General features: G+C 35.9%; 5 protein-coding genes across 8 annotated transcripts; 1 reads left to right on the forward strand and 4 right to left on the reverse strand.

The window, feature by feature from the left end:
• Positions 1 to 304: 304 nt before the first annotated feature.
• Positions 305 to 4,669, reverse strand: NTMC2T5.1 (N-terminal-transmembrane-C2 domain type 5.1). 2 transcript variants are annotated; one of them, NM_103910.4, is made up of 9 exons: positions 3,568 to 4,669; positions 3,043 to 3,284; positions 2,783 to 2,801; positions 2,264 to 2,469; positions 1,969 to 2,078; positions 1,770 to 1,868; positions 1,136 to 1,610; positions 929 to 1,055; positions 305 to 525 (listed from the first exon to the last, which is right to left on the reverse strand). In NM_103910.4, exons 1-8 carry the CDS (start codon positions 4,353 to 4,355, stop codon positions 967 to 969), a joined length of 2,028 nt encoding a protein of 675 aa, NP_175444.2. In that variant the 5' UTR covers positions 4,356 to 4,669; the 3' UTR covers positions 305 to 525; positions 929 to 966. The 2 variants fall into 2 exon arrangements, with proteins under 2 accessions (NP_175444.2, NP_001185187.1); NM_001198258.1 differs by lacking the exon at positions 2,783 to 2,801 and having other exon boundaries at positions 317 to 525; positions 2,264 to 2,365; positions 3,568 to 4,451.
• A 59-nt stretch (positions 4,670 to 4,728) lies between these two features.
• AT1G50270 (Pentatricopeptide repeat (PPR) superfamily protein) lies at positions 4,729 to 6,962 on the forward strand. The gene has a single exon (NM_103911.2): positions 4,738 to 6,962. The coding sequence runs from the start codon at positions 4,756 to 4,758 to the stop codon at positions 6,544 to 6,546; it is 1,791 nt and encodes a 596-aa protein (NP_175445.1). The 5' UTR covers positions 4,738 to 4,755; the 3' UTR covers positions 6,547 to 6,962.
• Positions 6,410 to 9,153, reverse strand: AT1G50280 (Phototropic-responsive NPH3 family protein; the record flags this gene model as incomplete). Of its 2 annotated transcripts, NM_103912.3 has the most annotated exons (3): positions 8,942 to 9,153; positions 7,675 to 8,856; positions 6,410 to 6,901 (listed from the first exon to the last, which is right to left on the reverse strand). In NM_103912.3, exons 1-3 carry the CDS (start codon positions 9,002 to 9,004, stop codon positions 6,569 to 6,571), a joined length of 1,578 nt encoding a protein of 525 aa, NP_175446.2. In that variant the 5' UTR covers positions 9,005 to 9,153. The 2 variants fall into 2 exon arrangements, with proteins under 2 accessions (NP_175446.2, NP_001321469.1); NM_001333429.1 differs by having other exon boundaries at positions 6,569 to 6,901; positions 7,675 to 9,153.
• Positions 9,154 to 10,262: 1,109 nt separating this feature from the next.
• AT1G50290 (uncharacterized protein) lies at positions 10,263 to 11,164 on the reverse strand. Its single transcript, NM_103913.3, has one exon. The coding sequence runs from the start codon at positions 10,972 to 10,974 to the stop codon at positions 10,570 to 10,572; it is 405 nt and encodes a 134-aa protein (NP_564564.1). The 5' UTR covers positions 10,975 to 11,164; the 3' UTR covers positions 10,263 to 10,569.
• Positions 11,165 to 11,266: 102 nt separating this feature from the next.
• Positions 11,267 to 14,751, reverse strand: TAF15 (TBP-associated factor 15). Of its 2 annotated transcripts, none has more exons than NM_103914.3 (8): positions 14,591 to 14,751; positions 14,270 to 14,412; positions 13,831 to 14,159; positions 13,517 to 13,714; positions 12,838 to 12,921; positions 12,380 to 12,461; positions 12,143 to 12,266; positions 11,267 to 11,726 (listed from the first exon to the last, which is right to left on the reverse strand). In NM_103914.3, exons 2-8 carry the CDS (start codon positions 14,372 to 14,374, stop codon positions 11,530 to 11,532), a joined length of 1,119 nt encoding a protein of 372 aa, NP_564565.1. In that variant the 5' UTR covers positions 14,375 to 14,412; positions 14,591 to 14,751; the 3' UTR covers positions 11,267 to 11,529. The 2 variants fall into 2 exon arrangements, with proteins under 2 accessions (NP_564565.1, NP_001321763.1); NM_001333430.1 differs by having other exon boundaries at positions 14,254 to 14,412.
• Positions 14,752 to 17,517: the final 2,766 nt, after the last annotated feature.

A 17,517-nucleotide genomic window follows, 5' to 3' on the forward strand; every position in this document is an offset into this window, starting at 1 on the left:
AGAACATGGACGTGAGAGCTTCATTCAATACCATAACCATTATTGAGTCTGCCATCAGTGAGATCATGGAATTCAGCGGCGACACAACTAATCTGTCCCATGTTAACAAGAGGCTCCACCTTTTCGATCAGTCTATCTTTGTCAAACTTTATTTGAGAATCATGAAATACCACAATCTTACCATAAGGGAATGGAAATGAAGGATGGTTCCACGAACCAAGTTCTGCTCCTACTACCAATCCTATTGAAACAATCGATGATTATATTTTATTTCCGAAAAGTCAGAATTTTCTCTTTTTTTTTTGGTCAAAATATACAAAAGTTTCTATCTTTTTTTATGTACTGTATATCAACCACAAGTGTAAAGAGTAACACAACAGTGAGAGCTTGGACAGAATAGATCCAAACCTTCCTGCCTTTAGTAAGAGTCCCTCTTCTAATGGCTATTTACATACAAAATTAAATTACAAAACTGAGACCTCGTTATAAGCCATATCTAAGGTTGAGAAGAGATGACCACCAGACCTGCCACAAAATAAAGAGGCCTTGATAAGCTTATCACACACGGTAGGCAAAAGGTTGACATGAAAATATCTGGACTGAACTATGTCACACAAGGTAGAAGAATCAACTGACTCATTTTCAATTCACACATAATTTTATCAAATACAAAGCCTGATGTCCAGTTTTGACTTTCGGTACACTACAAGCAGCAGAAAGAGTAACAGAATCTACAATTTTAATGTTTCAAGTAGCATAATTATTCTAGGAAAAAAGAAGTTCAAGTTTGGTTCTTGACTATATGAACAAACCAGTGTTGTTCCACGTTCTAATATAAGGAAAACAACTGACAAAAAGAGAATCTGTCTGTCCAATCACATCAGGGGAAGAAATTTCAAGTTCTCGAGGTATATATTAAGAGACTTACTTGCAACAGAAATCTCCAGCGAGATGTATAGTACTATACTACGGGTTGAAGAAACTTGAGCCTTCCATGTTGATAGCAACAAGAACCAATATACCCGTGATAATACCGAACCACAGTAATGCTAATCCTGAAATTAGGAGGTTTTACAGTTTCAGGTCAAGAAAGCATAGAAAGGAAATCATCGTAAGAGATTGAGCCTCGGTATACCTCCATCACCGCCAGCTCCTCTACCAGAATTTGCAACTAACAAATCCAAATTTGATACATCTGCGTTTCTTTCAGACCCCTTACTAGTATCTGGCTTAGAAGGTACTGGTGCCCCAAGTGAGTCACCACCATCAATTATACCGTCTCTAGCTTCAGATGAAACTATGCCTTGAAACTCCTCACTCACAATCAATGCAGACAACACGTTCATAAATGACTCTTGATCAATATCATCTGACGAAAGCTTTCCCTTCCGCACAAATGAGCCAAGTTCTTCTGAATCAGACATTTCATCGTCAGAAGTATCAATGGCTTTGACATTGGTCTTGTCATCTTCTTCCTCCTCCACATATGATTTGTATGTAAGCCGTAGCAGTATCTCACCCGCAGATCCCTTTCCAAACAAACTCCAACCACCACGCAAAACCACAATTCTGTCTGTAGGAACCGTATCTTGCAGAAATCTGAGATCAACCTGGACATATAACTAAATAATAAGGCTATGCAGACAGTAACATAAATATTAAGCAACATTCCTCAAGCAATCATTAAAGAGATCCACAGAATACGTACTCAACGCCTATTATTCTACAGATTACAAAAAAAAATATGTACCCAAGGAAATATTATTTACCTCTCCAGTACCAATAGCCATATCAGCAAACCCAAGACGATCATTGACCTCAATTTGTAATACTTGCTCTCTAGGATTTGAAACAAGGAATTGAAAGTCCTGCAAAGTTAAAGAATACACACTTATCTATTTACATTTCAATCCTTAAATAATCATAATTCACCACCAGATTGTGAATGAACCATCCAAAGCAGTTCACCTGATTCCAAATTGGCTGACCAGGAGCCCCAATGACAGTAGTTTGACTGTTCCTTTTACTACGGATAACTTGATCCCCTAATCTGAGAATTGCATATGGATCCGTTTTACCTGTTACCAATTACCGAGGAAAACAAAACATCTCACCAATAGACTCAATTAGTATAGCTACTTTATTCCCAAGAAAGTCGACTGAACTTGCACAAAGAGGCTGATACTTCAGCAATAGATTGTCTGTCTATTCCACTTTTCCAACTATGAAGGAAACACTGACATGTAAAGGAACTATAGCTTACCAAAAAACATGTATCGAAGTTTCTGGGCGTCAACAAGAGTAACAGATAGTTCCCCGACAAAATCCTTATTGCCTTCCTGCATTTCTCCTGATTTCAGGTCTTCTAAAACAGGTCCAACAGCTTTTCCTTTCTGAAAGTCCAAGACAATTTTCTTCGGTCGGACAAATAATCGAGGCAAATCCACAGTCAGCAGTTTGGTCAAGAACCTGTAAGAGACGATGCTGGGTAAAATAATAGGAGGGAAGAAGGAACCCACTATTGCAAAACGTCGAGGAGCTTAAAGACTCCACAGTAAACAAAATGAAATACTGGTATCTAACCAGAACAATGCACCAAAGCATCTTACACTATATGCTCGCTAAATTAGTAAAAGTTCATTGCAGTTAGATAAAATACAGAACATCATCTAAGCAAGCAAAGTGGCCCTTTCTATCCACTAAGTCCATGTAGTATTGAACAATGATATGGACAGTTTTTCAATATAAAAAATCGTGAAGTAACAGCCACAACAGAACTTACATTGATAGAACGGGAATTCCTGAATTCATAATCCATGCCATTCATGACAAAAGAAAAATAAAATGTGTGAGTTGCGGCGAACGCGAAAGCTAAAACTCTCTTCACTAAAACAATCGCCGATGACTTAACCTTTCCCCATTATATCGTCACCAGTTTCAAATTTCACTAAAAAAGGCTTGTCTGTTTAATTTTTTGGATAGGAAGGAAGCAACACAAACAATATCACGGGAATGGATCAGAAGACCAAGATAAACGCATACCCATTAGATTAAACAATCTGAATGCTGCAAGTTGAAATGTGACCTTTGGAAGTGATACAAACGAACATGATACAGCTCCCACCCAAGGTTGTGTCGGTATTAATCTTAGTTTGACCCAAAGCTCACCATCAATGTCAAAATCTCGGACACCAACTGGAACAACTATTGGGATAACACCGAATTTCAAAGAGAGCATTAACAACATGCGTGCACCGCCAGTATACCGAAGGCCAATTTGGTACCTATAACAGGAAAGAATGACATGATAAGAAACCTCGAACTGAGCCACAGATAAACAGTTTGAAGTAGCCAATGCCCCAAATTATGTACATAAATCATGCTCAAAGAAAGGTCACTCTTCAAATGAAGATTATTTCGTGAACTCTAACTGAAATGAAAGCCAAATAAATCTCATCAAGAGATTCAATGGTTGCAAAACAATATACAATTGAAACCAAGTAAGAGCAATCCCAGCAATTAATCAACGCAGAAAACTTTGTTAGTACCAAACAAGTATACACGTACTGCAAGTCATTGGCACGGCGAGATGTCTTCCTCTCAACATTTCTGACAGACAACGGCTCATCCCCTAAAGAAAACTGCTTAATCTCAACTCTCTGCACATAATCAGGCTTTTTCAAGTCATCAATCACAGGCTGTAACAAACCAACGAGCCAATTCTCAATACCCGCTCTATACACTTTCCAGAGCTTCCCTAACACCATGTTGACCCACTCCACGGACTCTTTCCTTTGCAAATCCTTCTCTAGGAACAAAGAGAAGCTGGTGGGAACCTGTGGCCATGGCCCTACTCCTCGTTGGTTTCCATCTCCACCTGTTTCTCTTTGCCTCTTTCTCCAAGTCCATAGCTTATCAAAAGCAACACCAACGAAAAAGAAGAAGACGAATAGACTAATTACACTACGATTAATGGTCGGTGACGGAAGTGGATGGATTACACCTAACTGGGTCCTAAGCTTATCCACTATCGGATCTTCCCTAAAGTTACTGAAATTGGCTTGGTCATTGGACTCTTTCGAACTACCCTCGTCTTCAAATTCATTCGTAAACCTAGCAATTACAAACCTATTTGCAGCCTTTCTACTAGAATCCGTCAATCTTAGGTTTTTCGAATTCCCACGAAATCCACAGGAAATAAACCTAAAGTTCGAAATTTTGACGCTCGGACGCAGAACCCGACTCCTTGTAAAAAAAACCGCGCGGAGCTCATTAGAGCATGGACAGAGCAGAGTGCAAGACACATCAACAGGTAATCGGAAATCAAAATTCGAAGAAGAAGTTTGTGGAATCATCTATGAATCGTATCCGAAGAAGAAGGAGAAAAATAACGCATATCTTTAGGGCAATAACAGTTTCTCCAATGGCTCGTAGCAAAATCTGTAGAAGCTAACAAAGTTAGAAAAATTGCAGAAGAAGAAGTTCATTTTCTTCTCTTCTTACTTCTGTTTTTTTCTCTGGACTGTTTGACACGTGGATCGAACCCTCGTCTCCCCCTCTACGGCTATTAAAAAAAATATATAAAAACTAAACCGACTGATATTCAGAGTCACTTCGATTCAATTGAATGGGAATTTTGGTTTAATGTCGGTTCGGTTCGGTTCCTTTGAAATCTGAAATCTGAAAACTGGAAAATTCGAATTGAAGTATTAACCACCCCCTCTCTCTCTCTCTTTTGCTTACTTCTCAATTCACATGATTGAGCTCAAAACATTGCTTGATCTTCCATTACACTTTCTTCATCTCAAGCAGATCCATTGCTTACTCCTAACTTCTCCGATATTCTATACTCGTCGCGATCTCTTTCTCTCACGTCTTCTCCGTCGCTGCTGCACCGCCGCAACTCAATTCCGCTACGCTCGTCGTTTATTATGTCAACTCCAAACTCTGAGCATTCAACTATGGGATTCGCTCATTGGTCACTTCTCCGGCGGGATTACTCTCAACCGTCGGTTATCATTTCTTGCTTATCGTCATATGCGGCGAAACGGCGTCATCCCTAGCCGCCACACGTTTCCTCCGCTTCTCAAAGCGGTTTTCAAACTGAGAGACTCGAACCCGTTTCAGTTTCATGCTCATATCGTTAAATTCGGGTTGGATTCGGATCCTTTTGTCAGGAATTCGTTGATTTCGGGTTATTCTAGTTCTGGGTTATTCGATTTTGCAAGTCGTCTTTTTGATGGAGCTGAAGATAAGGACGTGGTTACTTGGACTGCAATGATTGATGGGTTTGTGAGAAATGGTTCTGCTTCGGAAGCAATGGTGTATTTCGTGGAGATGAAGAAGACTGGAGTCGCGGCTAACGAAATGACCGTTGTTAGCGTCTTGAAAGCTGCAGGGAAGGTTGAAGATGTTCGATTTGGGAGAAGCGTTCATGGGCTTTACTTAGAAACAGGGAGAGTGAAATGCGATGTGTTCATAGGAAGTTCTCTAGTAGATATGTATGGGAAATGTAGTTGTTATGATGATGCCCAGAAAGTGTTCGATGAAATGCCTAGCAGAAACGTGGTTACTTGGACGGCGTTGATTGCTGGATATGTGCAAAGCCGTTGCTTCGATAAAGGGATGTTGGTTTTCGAGGAGATGTTAAAGAGTGATGTTGCGCCTAATGAGAAGACTCTAAGCAGTGTTCTTTCGGCGTGCGCTCATGTCGGGGCACTTCACCGAGGAAGAAGGGTGCATTGTTATATGATTAAGAATTCGATTGAGATAAACACTACAGCTGGAACTACATTGATTGATCTTTATGTCAAGTGCGGGTGTTTAGAGGAAGCTATACTTGTTTTTGAGAGACTTCATGAGAAAAATGTGTATACTTGGACCGCGATGATTAATGGATTTGCAGCACACGGATATGCTAGAGATGCATTTGATCTCTTTTATACCATGTTGAGTAGTCATGTTTCACCAAATGAAGTTACTTTCATGGCTGTCTTAAGTGCCTGCGCTCATGGAGGTCTTGTGGAAGAGGGTCGAAGGCTTTTCCTGAGCATGAAGGGACGTTTCAATATGGAGCCAAAAGCGGATCACTATGCGTGTATGGTTGATTTATTTGGAAGAAAAGGTTTGCTAGAAGAGGCGAAAGCTTTGATAGAAAGAATGCCAATGGAGCCAACAAATGTGGTATGGGGAGCTCTGTTCGGCTCTTGTTTGTTACACAAAGACTATGAGTTAGGTAAATACGCAGCCTCCCGTGTGATCAAGCTGCAACCTAGTCATAGTGGGAGATACACTCTCTTGGCTAATTTGTACTCGGAATCCCAAAACTGGGATGAAGTCGCTCGGGTAAGAAAGCAAATGAAAGATCAACAGGTGGTGAAATCGCCAGGATTTAGTTGGATCGAAGTGAAAGGCAAGCTTTGTGAATTCATAGCTTTCGATGATAAGAAACCCCTTGAATCTGATGATTTGTACAAGACTCTCGACACTGTTGGGGTGCAAATGAGATTGCCAGATGAATTGGAAGATGTGACTGCTGAATCATGACTTGGGACGTTTACCATTTTCCTCATAAGCCTTCTCTGAAACTATCCATAACCTTCAAATTATATCCTCCTTTAGTCTTCAACCTCTCGGCTAATTTCTCTGTTATCTCGAGATGCAATACTACAGGCTTCTTCTTCTCTTCTGAATATCTACAAGAAAAACTCTTGTTTGCAACTTTAACATCTGAAGTTGTGTGTTCTTGATTCCCACATCTGGACTTGAGTGCTTCAATGGCGATTTCTGGAGGGATCTTAGGGTTTCTGGCGAGCTGTTTGCACGTCTCCATTGTTAGTTTCTTGTAGTTGAGACATCGACATATCTCTGTTCGATCTTGGGGTGTTAGATTCGGATGAGACTGTACAATAACAAAACAACAGAAATTATAAAGGAATCAATCATACACTGACATAATAATCATTATTTCTACAATTTTTGAAAATGATGAACTATTGTTAATTCCAGTAAAACATGTGAATAGAAAAGTACATGAATAATTGTTAGTCTTTGACATGTATTTCAAGTGTAACTGATAGTACCTTACCAGAATTATTCCTTTTTAAGATATTTTTACTAATAGTATTACAGAGAAAAACAAGAAGAAACATACAGTCAAGACTGTTGTGGCCTTGTGGGTCTGACATGAACCCCACGGCAGTAACAAGACAGAGTGAAGAATCTAAAGGATGACTCCAAATCTTCTTAATCATATATATACATCCATGTGTGTATATTATTAATACACGTTAATCTCAAAAAACTTCAAATCTTTTCTTTGATACATTTTCGGTTTTATATTAAAACTTAGTTTGGCTTTATATCCCAAAGTCTCAAACTTCAAATCTTTTATGTTTATGATGAATAAAAGAATAGTTGACTCTATTTCAACTCTTCATAATAAATATATAAAGCCAAAATGTATTAATAAGCAAATGGTATTGAAATCTGTATGGCACTTGTCATCTTCTATATGTCCAATACATATAGAAAATTAAAATTATTCTCTATTTTGTGTCTCACTTTTGCAGGATAAAAAACATTTTTGGCTCAATCATTTAGTTGGTGAAGAAATTCAAGAAAAACAAAAAAATAATAGTAAAACTTATAACTTAACAAAAAAAAAAAACTGACCTGTAGATAGATGTCAATTGCTCTGTAAACTCCATCAAAGCAATCTCTAGCTGAATCCGGCAAGCTCTCTGCAACACCAAGAAACTTGGGGACTTTCAAATTCTGATCTGGAGATATTTCTCTCAAATACTTATCAATCAATTTCCCAATTTCTTTCATATTCCTCTCTCTTGATTCTTCTTCTTCTTCTTCTCTGTTCTTCACAAATACTTTTAGTAATCTTATCACAAGATCAACATTGTAGAAACCACTTTCTCTGCTTCCTCTTGCAGATATCAGAAGATCATCAAGTGTTGCTTGTTCCAGCATTTCTCCTATTAGGGTTTCTAAACCGATTCTTGACTCTCTACTTAGGCTAAAACTGGATAAAACTCGAAGAATCCAGAAGAGTTTCCTGCAAGAAAACGTACGTGTCCCTGCGGAAATCACTCCTCTAACCGCTGTGTCAGCTAAATCTGAGTACTCGAGCTTGTTCCTCATAAGCTCAGTGGTAGTTCTTGATTTGGTTTGGAGTTTTGTCTTGAGATAATGGAGAAGAAATCTGGTTAGGACTAAGCTTTTTATGTTGGTTTTGTAAGCTCCAATGATCATAACTAGCTTCAATATGATCTTCGGGGAAAGATTTGTCATATCTTCGAACCACCACTCGTTGCTTCTTCCGCAAGCAACAGACCGCGAAATATACCTACCGTCTGATTCTGACGTGTTCTTGGCCATCTCAGGAGAAAGAGAAGAGGCGAAGGAAGAAAGCGAAGAAGAAGAAAAATCGTCTGAATTCTGAGAGATTTTGTTCAAAGCTGCGAAAATGAGTTTATCTACAAGACCATACGAATCTGCTTGGAAGAACACTTGCTCGCAGTTCTTGAGACACGAAACGATGTCGCTCCAAGACCCATAGAACACTTCTTCTAGAAACTTCTCTGTCTGAAGGAAGAGATTAGAGAAACAGAACTTCTCCGACATGCCTAGAAAAACAGAGCAGCAGTACAAAGTCGAGACGTTTGAGACGTCGATTAAGATTTCTCCGTTGTGGTAACAGAACCTTGAAACCAGCTCAAACCCATCTGGTCCTCCTGGAAAATCATTAATCTCGATAGTGATGATTCTCTTTTTCTTGTTTCTCTTCTTTTTGCTCTGTTTAATCATCTTCCTCAAGCTTCCAGAGTACTTTGAAATCACGTTCTAAAACAGAGCACATAGAGAATTAAGAACAGAGCATAATCAAGACTGTGGTTTTTTGAACTGAGTTTTAGGTTTGGTTCTTTACCTGATTGAGGAAGAATGTGTATTGGCCATTGAGATTGATCTTAAGATCGTTGAGAGGAGACATTTCATAGAACAACTAGGAAGCCTACTGAGGTCTTGTGACTTTGTGAGCTTTTTTCTGTTCTTCCTCTGTGTTTTTTTCTTGGATTGAATAGAGCAATAATTATAGTGGGCACATGTAAATGAGTGGATATATATAGTGTTTCATTTGGCTTTATTTACACCTGTAAAATGCACAAAAATATATAAACTGAATCTAAGTTTGAGAAATTAGAGGTAAGTAAGACAAAGTTTATGTTGAGCTAGTATAATAAAACCACATAAATTCCAAAGTCTCTCAAATTCCCATAAATTGATTTCTTTTGTTTGTCTTGTTATGTTGTTTTTAAAAGAATGCTGTAGAATTTTGATTCCTATATCTTTGAGAAGGATTGACTTTTAAGAAATTATGATAATTATTTTTCACTGTCAAGTATTCGGTTCATATTGTACATGAGCTTTTCAAACTCAAACATGAATATCAAAACTTCAAAGTGTTTGAAAGGTCACTAAAAAAATTAATACAGCATTACTAAACACAACATACAGTAAAACCTCTATAAATTAATAATGTTGGGACTACAAAATTTTATTAATTTAGAGAGGTTTTAATTTATCGATAAATTAATATTTATTAATTTATAGAGAGATTTTCCTAATTTAGTAACTTTTCAAAAAAAATTATAGGATTTTTTTCATTATAGAAAATATCTTTCAAGAATCAATTACAACTAAACAATAATATCATGTTTAGAAAACAACACCAAAAGTTTTTGATACAGTAAAATACGAGAACTAAATTTTAAATAAAAATAAATACAAATTTAAGCAAAAAAATATTAGAATTATATTTCAGAAAAATTCCTACATATAATGTATATATATAATTGATATATTTATACAATTATTAATTTATGATATTGATGGGACCATATATTTACATAGAACTTTCAAAAAAGTTATTATCTTATTAATTTATCGATTTGTGTCACTTTTTACACTGGTACAAATTCGGGATTGGAAAAATTTATTAATTTATAAAGGTTATTAATTTATCGACTATTAATTTATAGAAGTTTAACTGTATGTTATAAATATCATCATATACTGTACTTTGGTCACTCTTTCTATTAACTTCTTCTTTTTTTTTAAAAGAATTTGGAATTATGTCGTAGTGCATGTGAATAAGTGGGGTCTAGACGAAAAAGATTTTCCTGTTTTAAGTGCGAGTCCATGACGAGCTTTTTTCATCGTATTTCCCATATCCGACCATGTTTTTTTTTTTTTTTTTCACTGGAAAGATTATGTTTATTAATGATCCACAGAATACAGCCCAACAAAGGTCCACTTAGTTACATTTCTTTAAAGGAAGGATATCTCTTTAACAAAACACGATCGTATAACAAGACACGTGTTGCAAGAGAAGCGATGAAACGTTCCTGTCATCCTGTGCCGTCAAAGACTCCGATCCGGTGAACACAATCAACGTCGAAAAAGGGCAAACATCGATTTTTGTTTTTTTCTCACCGGAAACTGCTAAACAGAGAAGGGAGGATACACAAACAGAGAATTCAATTCCAAAATCATCAATCAAGAGATTTGGCAAAAACAGGTAATGAGGAAAGAAAAATCTGAGTATTCCTCAAATTTGATCGATCGAAGCTCCATAAACATGTAGAAACGGCTACAGGCAATCCCAATATGCTGGAAACAAAACTTCCTTTCATACTTGAGGTAATTCTGCAAATCAAACTTTCTAAAGATACAAATCCGAAAACTTAATCTTAGGCTATTATGACCTAAAATTAATCTCCAATTGAAATCTTTAGAAATTATTGAAAGAAAAACTGAAAAAGAAACTAAAGCAATCGGTAAGAACAACCGATCGAACGGCGGAGGAAGGATAAAAGCCGGCCAAAACCGCTTGTAAAAGCCGGATTTGCCAGAAGAGGACCGGCCATCTTTGCTAACAAAGCCAAAATTAATCTCCTTCATATCTTTTAGAGAGAGGAACTGTTGAATTCTGTCGACCGGATTATTCTGGTAAACTGCCGTCCCAAGTTTTGCCGACCATGTTTATGACAATGATATGACATTAATATATATCCCCACAAATAAGCTTAATTTTTTCTTATCCTATTATAGTTTCAGAAACTATATTGTCCACAAAAATCTTCTTGTTCTATTTTTTTTATTCCCATTAAAATCATACAGCGATGAAATGATTGGCGATGGAAAAAAAAACAAAGGGACAACTAAAAATAATACTACAAAAGACAAAATAATACTTAATACACGTCTAAATTAGCAATTGACGTCGCTAACCATGTTTTGCCATAATTACCAATTTTCGAAACGATAAACATGGAGTATTCTCAGAACATAATCAGACCAAAACAAGTGAAAAACAATAGCCATTGATTCAAACCAAAATGAGTTTCACTTCACACAATAAGTAAACAAAAGGCGAAGACATTGTAATGATACCGTTGTAAAAGTAAGTCGACAAAACAGATGAGAAACTAAACCCTAACACTTATGAGTAATCTCTCAGTTACGGTACCTGCTTCCACGTTCGCGACCGTAGTCTCTGTCTCTGTCCCGATCATGGTCATAGTCATAGTCACGCTCCTTGCCTCTTTCCCTCTCTCGGCTTCTGCTTCTGCGTCTATCCTTATCGTAGTGATGATCTCTACCACGGTCTCTTTGCCTGTCTCTGCTTCTCTCTCTTCCATCTTTATCAATACCTGCCACATTCATATAAATTATGAACAACTACATTGGATCATGACCTTTCTATTTTTGGGGAAGCAGCAATAAACATTCTTTTCTATCTTCCTCTATATCTATTCAGTGAAAAGAAGAAAACTCTAACAAGGAACAACACTGTTTATTGGAGATCCCCACTAGGCTTGGGCTATAGGCAAGTTAGCTGCAAGCTTAATGTAAAATTTCAAACAAATCCCTCCCCGCATATATGTTAAGTTTCACTCAAGTGTCTAGATGACAAGCAGAAACTTTCTTTGAAGACTATACACAGAGAGTAGATATAGATCGAGCCAAATAAATCTCTATTATAGTGGAAAGGTTCTGTTCATAAGCTCAACCTATTTGATGATTGCATAGATTTAGTTCATATTAGTTAAAATTAAACAGAACTTACCTAGTTCCTCGACTTCCCACCCAGCACGACCAGCAGCAACAGCAGGTCTGGTGTCAGCTTGGTTTGTTTTAACACGGTACTTCTTCTTTAGATTCCCAAACTCATCATACATTTCACCATCATCCTGAAATATATTAGACGTATAAGTCAAATGGAATATACAAAAAACTGAGAGCTCATCCGAATTGCAACAAAAAAACAAAAAACAAAGAACTCTTCAGGAAAAGCATATCTTACTTCTTCAGCCTCACGCCTGCGTCTCTTCGTTTCCTCTAATTCTTGTTCATCTAATTCCTTGTAACCACCACCACGGCCTCCCCTATTTAGAGAAAAAAAAATGAATAAGCACTGGTCTAGATAAAAACAACCTTCCAAACTCAAACCTTAATGTTTCTTAATGCAACTCTAATTTGGCCAAAATAAAACATTACAAGTGGGATAAATCAATTGTCGAAGAAAACAAGCACTCGTTCAAATTGCAGAAGAGAGTATTGAGACTTTTTCCCAGGTATCTATTAGGCCCTGTCTAAAAGCAGAATAAATATACCCTGCTGACAACAAAACTACAAACATCGAACAGAAAATCTACGACCTCTCCTACATTCACTGTAAAATCATTTATAATCCAAATCCTCAGCTCGAACATTGCAAGATAACAATACAAAGGCAATCTTATCACTGGCTTTGAGTCATACCTCACACCACCTTCATTCTGACCAGGTTTATTGGTGTTGCAGATATTACATTTTAGACGTTTCGCCCAGTTGACATTGCCACACCTGAAAGAATTAGCGCAAAAAGAAAAAGTGCATTATGCATAAGAACTCACATTCACACAGTGCAGCCTCTTAGTTAAGCTACTCGATGACACATAGCATAACTTGCAATTAAACTAAAACATAGTCCATTTTTTGTATCAGACACAGAAAATTGAAGGCAGCCTATCTTCACAAATATAACTTCTTAGAAGGATCAAGACTACAACCTACCCACGTTTCAAATTACATTTTTCAGATTAACAGCCATCTGAAGGAAAATTACGAAATTAGAATCAACATTCAAAAAAGAAGGAAAAAATATGTGCCTCCACACATAATTTGGACCAGTTTAAGAGACACAGCACAGCAGAGCGGGCCATCACTTCTTTCTAAGTAAAGAGTCAACTGACATCATCAAAAGCATTGATATACAAGCTATATTCCTTCCATACATAAGACAAATTAATTTTATATCCAGCAACGCTATATGCCATCTGAATGTTCTCTTTTGCTACTGAATATAAATTGTTTCTTGCGATGTGTTTTAATCAAGTACCAAACGCTCATTATCCTCTGAAACTGAACTAACTATTTCAAACCTAATCGGAATGCTTACATTGGACAAGCCCAATCATTTGGACCAAAGAGACCAGTAGGAGCACCACTGGGCTGCTTCCCCGGGGCCCCACCATCAGCGCCTCCACCTCGACCCCTTCCACGACCAGCACCCATGCTGCCACCAGATGCACCAGCTGGTCTAGCAGTTCCACAGCGGTTACAAACCCCACGGAATGCAAAATTCACATTTGTACAACTGCCAATGAAAGAGTATGAGAACACTACTGCTAGAAACTATAAAATATATAAAAACTAGCAAATTAACGGAAACAAGAGCTAGATGAAGCTCCTCACCGATATCACATCACAGACCTTGTATTAGGGCACATCCAGTCACCATCTTGCTGCCATGGCTTTGCCGAAGAATCAGCCTGACCCCTCCCCCTTCCAGCACCTCCATTTGTTTCCTCAGCACCTCCATCGAATTCAACAAACTCAACTGCATCACCAGCATTTTTATTCTTCGACTCGGCCATAAAAACTCCAATGGTGTTTCCATGAAAATCTTTGTTATTGAACCATTCAACAGCAGCCAAAGCAGCATGCGGATCCTCATAGGTAACAGTAGCATCTCCCTTGGGCTCATCAGTTTCTTTATCCCGGTACAGCCATACCTTAGGAGTACCAGTTCGTTTGTCTCTCTAAAAGCAATGTAGAAAAAAATGTAAGAAACTCGAAAATCTAGTGACCTATAAAAGATTGCAATGACGTCAAAACAAAAGCAACAATTAGTACCTGGCCAATACCATACCTTAAGCAACCCAATGGTCCCAAAATAGTCAGCCAACATATTCTCGTCAGTTCCTAAGGGGAGATTTGAAACGTAGACTGATCCATTAGTAGGATATCCAGCCATCGTAATCCAATTTCATCAAAAAGAAAGCCGCCAAGAATCTGTAAATGACAATACCAAAACTTCACTTAGCCAACATTGAAACCTCGCTAAGAAATAACATCGAGACATTGAAACCCCAAAGTTTTGAGCTCAAAAACCATGAGAACAAAAAGAAGATTCGAAATCTGACCAACGAGATAGGGAAACATAGAAGAGCGAGATAGATAGAAATCTGACCAGCGATGAGGATTCAGCGGCGAAGGAGAGGTCGTCGGACTAGGGTTTCTTTCTAAAGTGCGTCGAGTGAGAGAGAGAGAGAGAGATCTTGCGAATAAAGATTTTCTTAAGGGTAACCTCGATAGTCGATTGTTTGTTTGGTGGTTATATTTGCAATTTCATATAACTTTCCCCCTTAAATTGTAATTTTGTTTTTTTATTTTTTTCGTGGTTAAGGAATTCTTTTTTTGGGTGCAAATTGAGGAATTATTAATTTACAAATTAGATGAGTACCCGCACTACGTGCGGGTTTACGTATTACTATTTACTAATTGTTTTATATAATGTCTGTTTATATAAAGTAAAGTTGAATGCATAGGTTTTGAAACATAAATATGTTTTGTAATTGTTTTTGAAAAGTCCAACTATATTAGTTCATCTGAAAAACGAATGTGCTTGAGTTGTTTTTTATTGTTGTTTTAGATTCTTAGTTTTTTTTTGAATTTATATATCCTTGCTTTTTTAGTTATATGTATAGATTGTGAGACAGTGAAATTTTAGAAAAATTATTTCTTACACTAAAAATATAACATGTCTTTATTAATCATGTCTTTGCATATTCAATCTAAGCATATTCAACTCGATATTCTTAGAAAGTTTAGTTAAGTTCTTGTCATAATCTTATATCTTACGTATTAGTTATAAGGATAGCTCCTCAAATATCTTTCAAATTACCTGTTTTCTTAGCATAAATATCGAAAAGCTTAGATATATTTAATCTGCATATTCATTTAGTTTCTTTCATAATAATCGTCTAATTTTTAGGCCAGGAATATGTGTAACATGTTTGGATTTTATCATCACTTTAGCCACTTAAGTGGATCTCAAAATTAAAGAGGATATATTGAATTAAAAATGTAGAAAGAGTGATGGTTCAAGTTCTCATTAATTATATTCTCCTATTTTAGTTGTTATGTTGAATTAATTACTAATTATGTATTACTTATTTTATGAAGTCTAGGTGGCAAGCTCTCATGTGCTTATGTGTCAAGTTGTGGGAGAGAGTTAGTCTTCTTTCATATATATGATTTGTGTTTCAATGTTGAATCTATTTATAGCCAATAATATCTAATACTACTAATATTATACTACCAAAGTATTGGTCAATAAAAAAAAATACATTTGCATCTAACATATATTGACTAAATTAATAATTAAAAAAGTATTGACTCATACTACAGTAAAATATTTATATAATGCTATCTATTTTGTAAAGTTACTAGCATAAGCTTGTCATTTTTTAAAATCTGTCACTACTAATTTTACTATGACTAGGTAATCACCCGCGCTACGCTGCGGTATTTTTAAATTTTTTGTATCGTTTAATTTAAATATAATTTTTAATTATCTAATCATTTACTTATATAATAAGTAATTATTCTTAATATTAAAATATATTTTTTCTAACAACATTCTCAACAATGCATTATACACACAATTCCTAAACAATGTTCGTCTTAAACTAATTAAATAGAAGGTAATATTGGGATTCTCGAAACCTAAGAATTTGATGATTAAACTTCTTACATACTCTTCACCCTCGGCGATTTATTATATAGATATATAACAATATGCAAACTATTCAAACTATTAATTAATCCATGACTACTATACACTCATAATTTGAGTTAAGATTACAGAAAAAAATCTTTTGAGTATGAGAAAATCAATCAAATTATTTTATTGAAAAACATTTAATAACAAAATAAATTTAGTATTAGTACAATTAAATATGTAAAATTAAATAATAAATACATCATTAATCTATAAATTAAAAGTTGAAGAGCTTACATTAATTATTCAGTGGATACATGGCAAATGTTAAAGTGATGATGTGTCAATCATATGGAGAGAGTTGGCTAACTTTCATATATATAATTAGTAGATTAAAAACTCACTAAAGAATAGAACAAGTTTTCTTGTAATGAGTTTTCAGAGAAAAATCTTATTGCTGTAATTGACAAACCAGTGCAAATGGTTGACGTAATTGAAGAAATTAAAAGAGTTGAATAAACATTCAATCAATTTTTTACTATTTAAGTTGAAATAGTTGAAAAAATGATTCAATTGCACTCCTAACCCATTTAAATAAAACCCAAAAAAAACTTTATATTAGTAAATCTCATTAAAATAAAATTCTTACTACGTTTTGGTAATATATTCACATCTTATCATAAATAAAAAATGTTATATAAGATGACACTAATAAAAACAAATTTGGTATCAGATCATTATGTGTATTGGGAGTTATCAAAGGATCTCTTCACCCAAACGAAAAGTTTGGCGCCTCCGAGATTTAACAGATCAAAAATATTAAACTGCCATCCAAGTTTTAGATTTTGTGGCTAAAGTTGAGGATGAAGCAACTATCCATTTAAAAAAAAAAAAAAAGCAACTATCCATTCCACTACCGAGCGTACTTCCCAAAAAGAAGTAGATATATGGCAAGGTTCTCAAGGATGAACCTAAAAGGATGGATGAGTAGTTGGACATACACAATATGTTTTTTTTTTTGTGGATTAACCATGACATAGTTAACTATGATACATTTAAACATGAACTAATTAAGGAAAATTCCGTGCAAGGTTTAGTTGCCCCATAACTAAAAGCCCTCCAAACTCTTATAAAGAGCATGTCCAACGTTGGTGAAAAAATAAATTCTAAGATTCAAAGGTGAAAACAACAGCTAACTGGCATATATATGTATGACTGTTTGTCTTGGAAATAAAAGAAATTTTGATTTTAAATGCTATAATCAATTTATAGACAAAATTAGCTAAATGATGAATATGGTCGTTAAAGATTTTGGACCCAAAGTTTGAATGTGCACTGTTTGATCCTCATTCACTCTTGCTTAATAGCCATCAATTCATTTTGTGAATATAAGC

This window comes from Arabidopsis thaliana (genome assembly GCF_000001735.4).
Source record: "Arabidopsis thaliana chromosome 1 sequence".
NCBI classification, from domain to species: Eukaryota; Viridiplantae; Streptophyta; class Magnoliopsida; order Brassicales; family Brassicaceae; genus Arabidopsis; species Arabidopsis thaliana.

Bases quoted from the DNA above. Each gene is read 5' to 3' on its own strand.
- NTMC2T5.1 (NM_103910.4), bottom strand. From the start codon at position 4,355: ATGATTCCACAAACTTCTTCTTCGAATTTTGATTTCCGATTACCTGTT. The intron at 1,869-1,968 runs GTGAACTGCTTT...TTAACTTTGCAG, and splicing joins GTCAGCCAATTTGGAATCAG to GACTTTCAATTCCTTGTTTC. The intron at 1,056-1,135 runs GTATACCGAGGC...TCCTAATTTCAG, and splicing joins AGGAGCTGGCGGTGATGGAG to GATTAGCATTACTGTGGTTC.
- AT1G50270 (NM_103911.2), top strand. From the start codon at position 4,756: ATGATTGAGCTCAAAACATTGCTTGATCTTCCATTACACTTTCTTCAT.
- AT1G50290 (NM_103913.3), bottom strand. From the start codon at position 10,974: ATGAAGGAGATTAATTTTGGCTTTGTTAGCAAAGATGGCCGGTCCTCT.
- TAF15 (NM_103914.3), bottom strand. From the start codon at position 14,374: ATGGCTGGATATCCTACTAATGGATCAGTCTACGTTTCAAATCTCCCC. The intron at 12,922-13,516 runs GTAAGCATTCCG...TAATTCTTTCAG, and splicing joins AATGATTGGGCTTGTCCAAT to GTGTGGCAATGTCAACTGGG. The intron at 12,267-12,379 runs GTAAGATATGCT...AATATATTTCAG, and splicing joins GCAGGCGTGAGGCTGAAGAA to GATGATGGTGAAATGTATGA.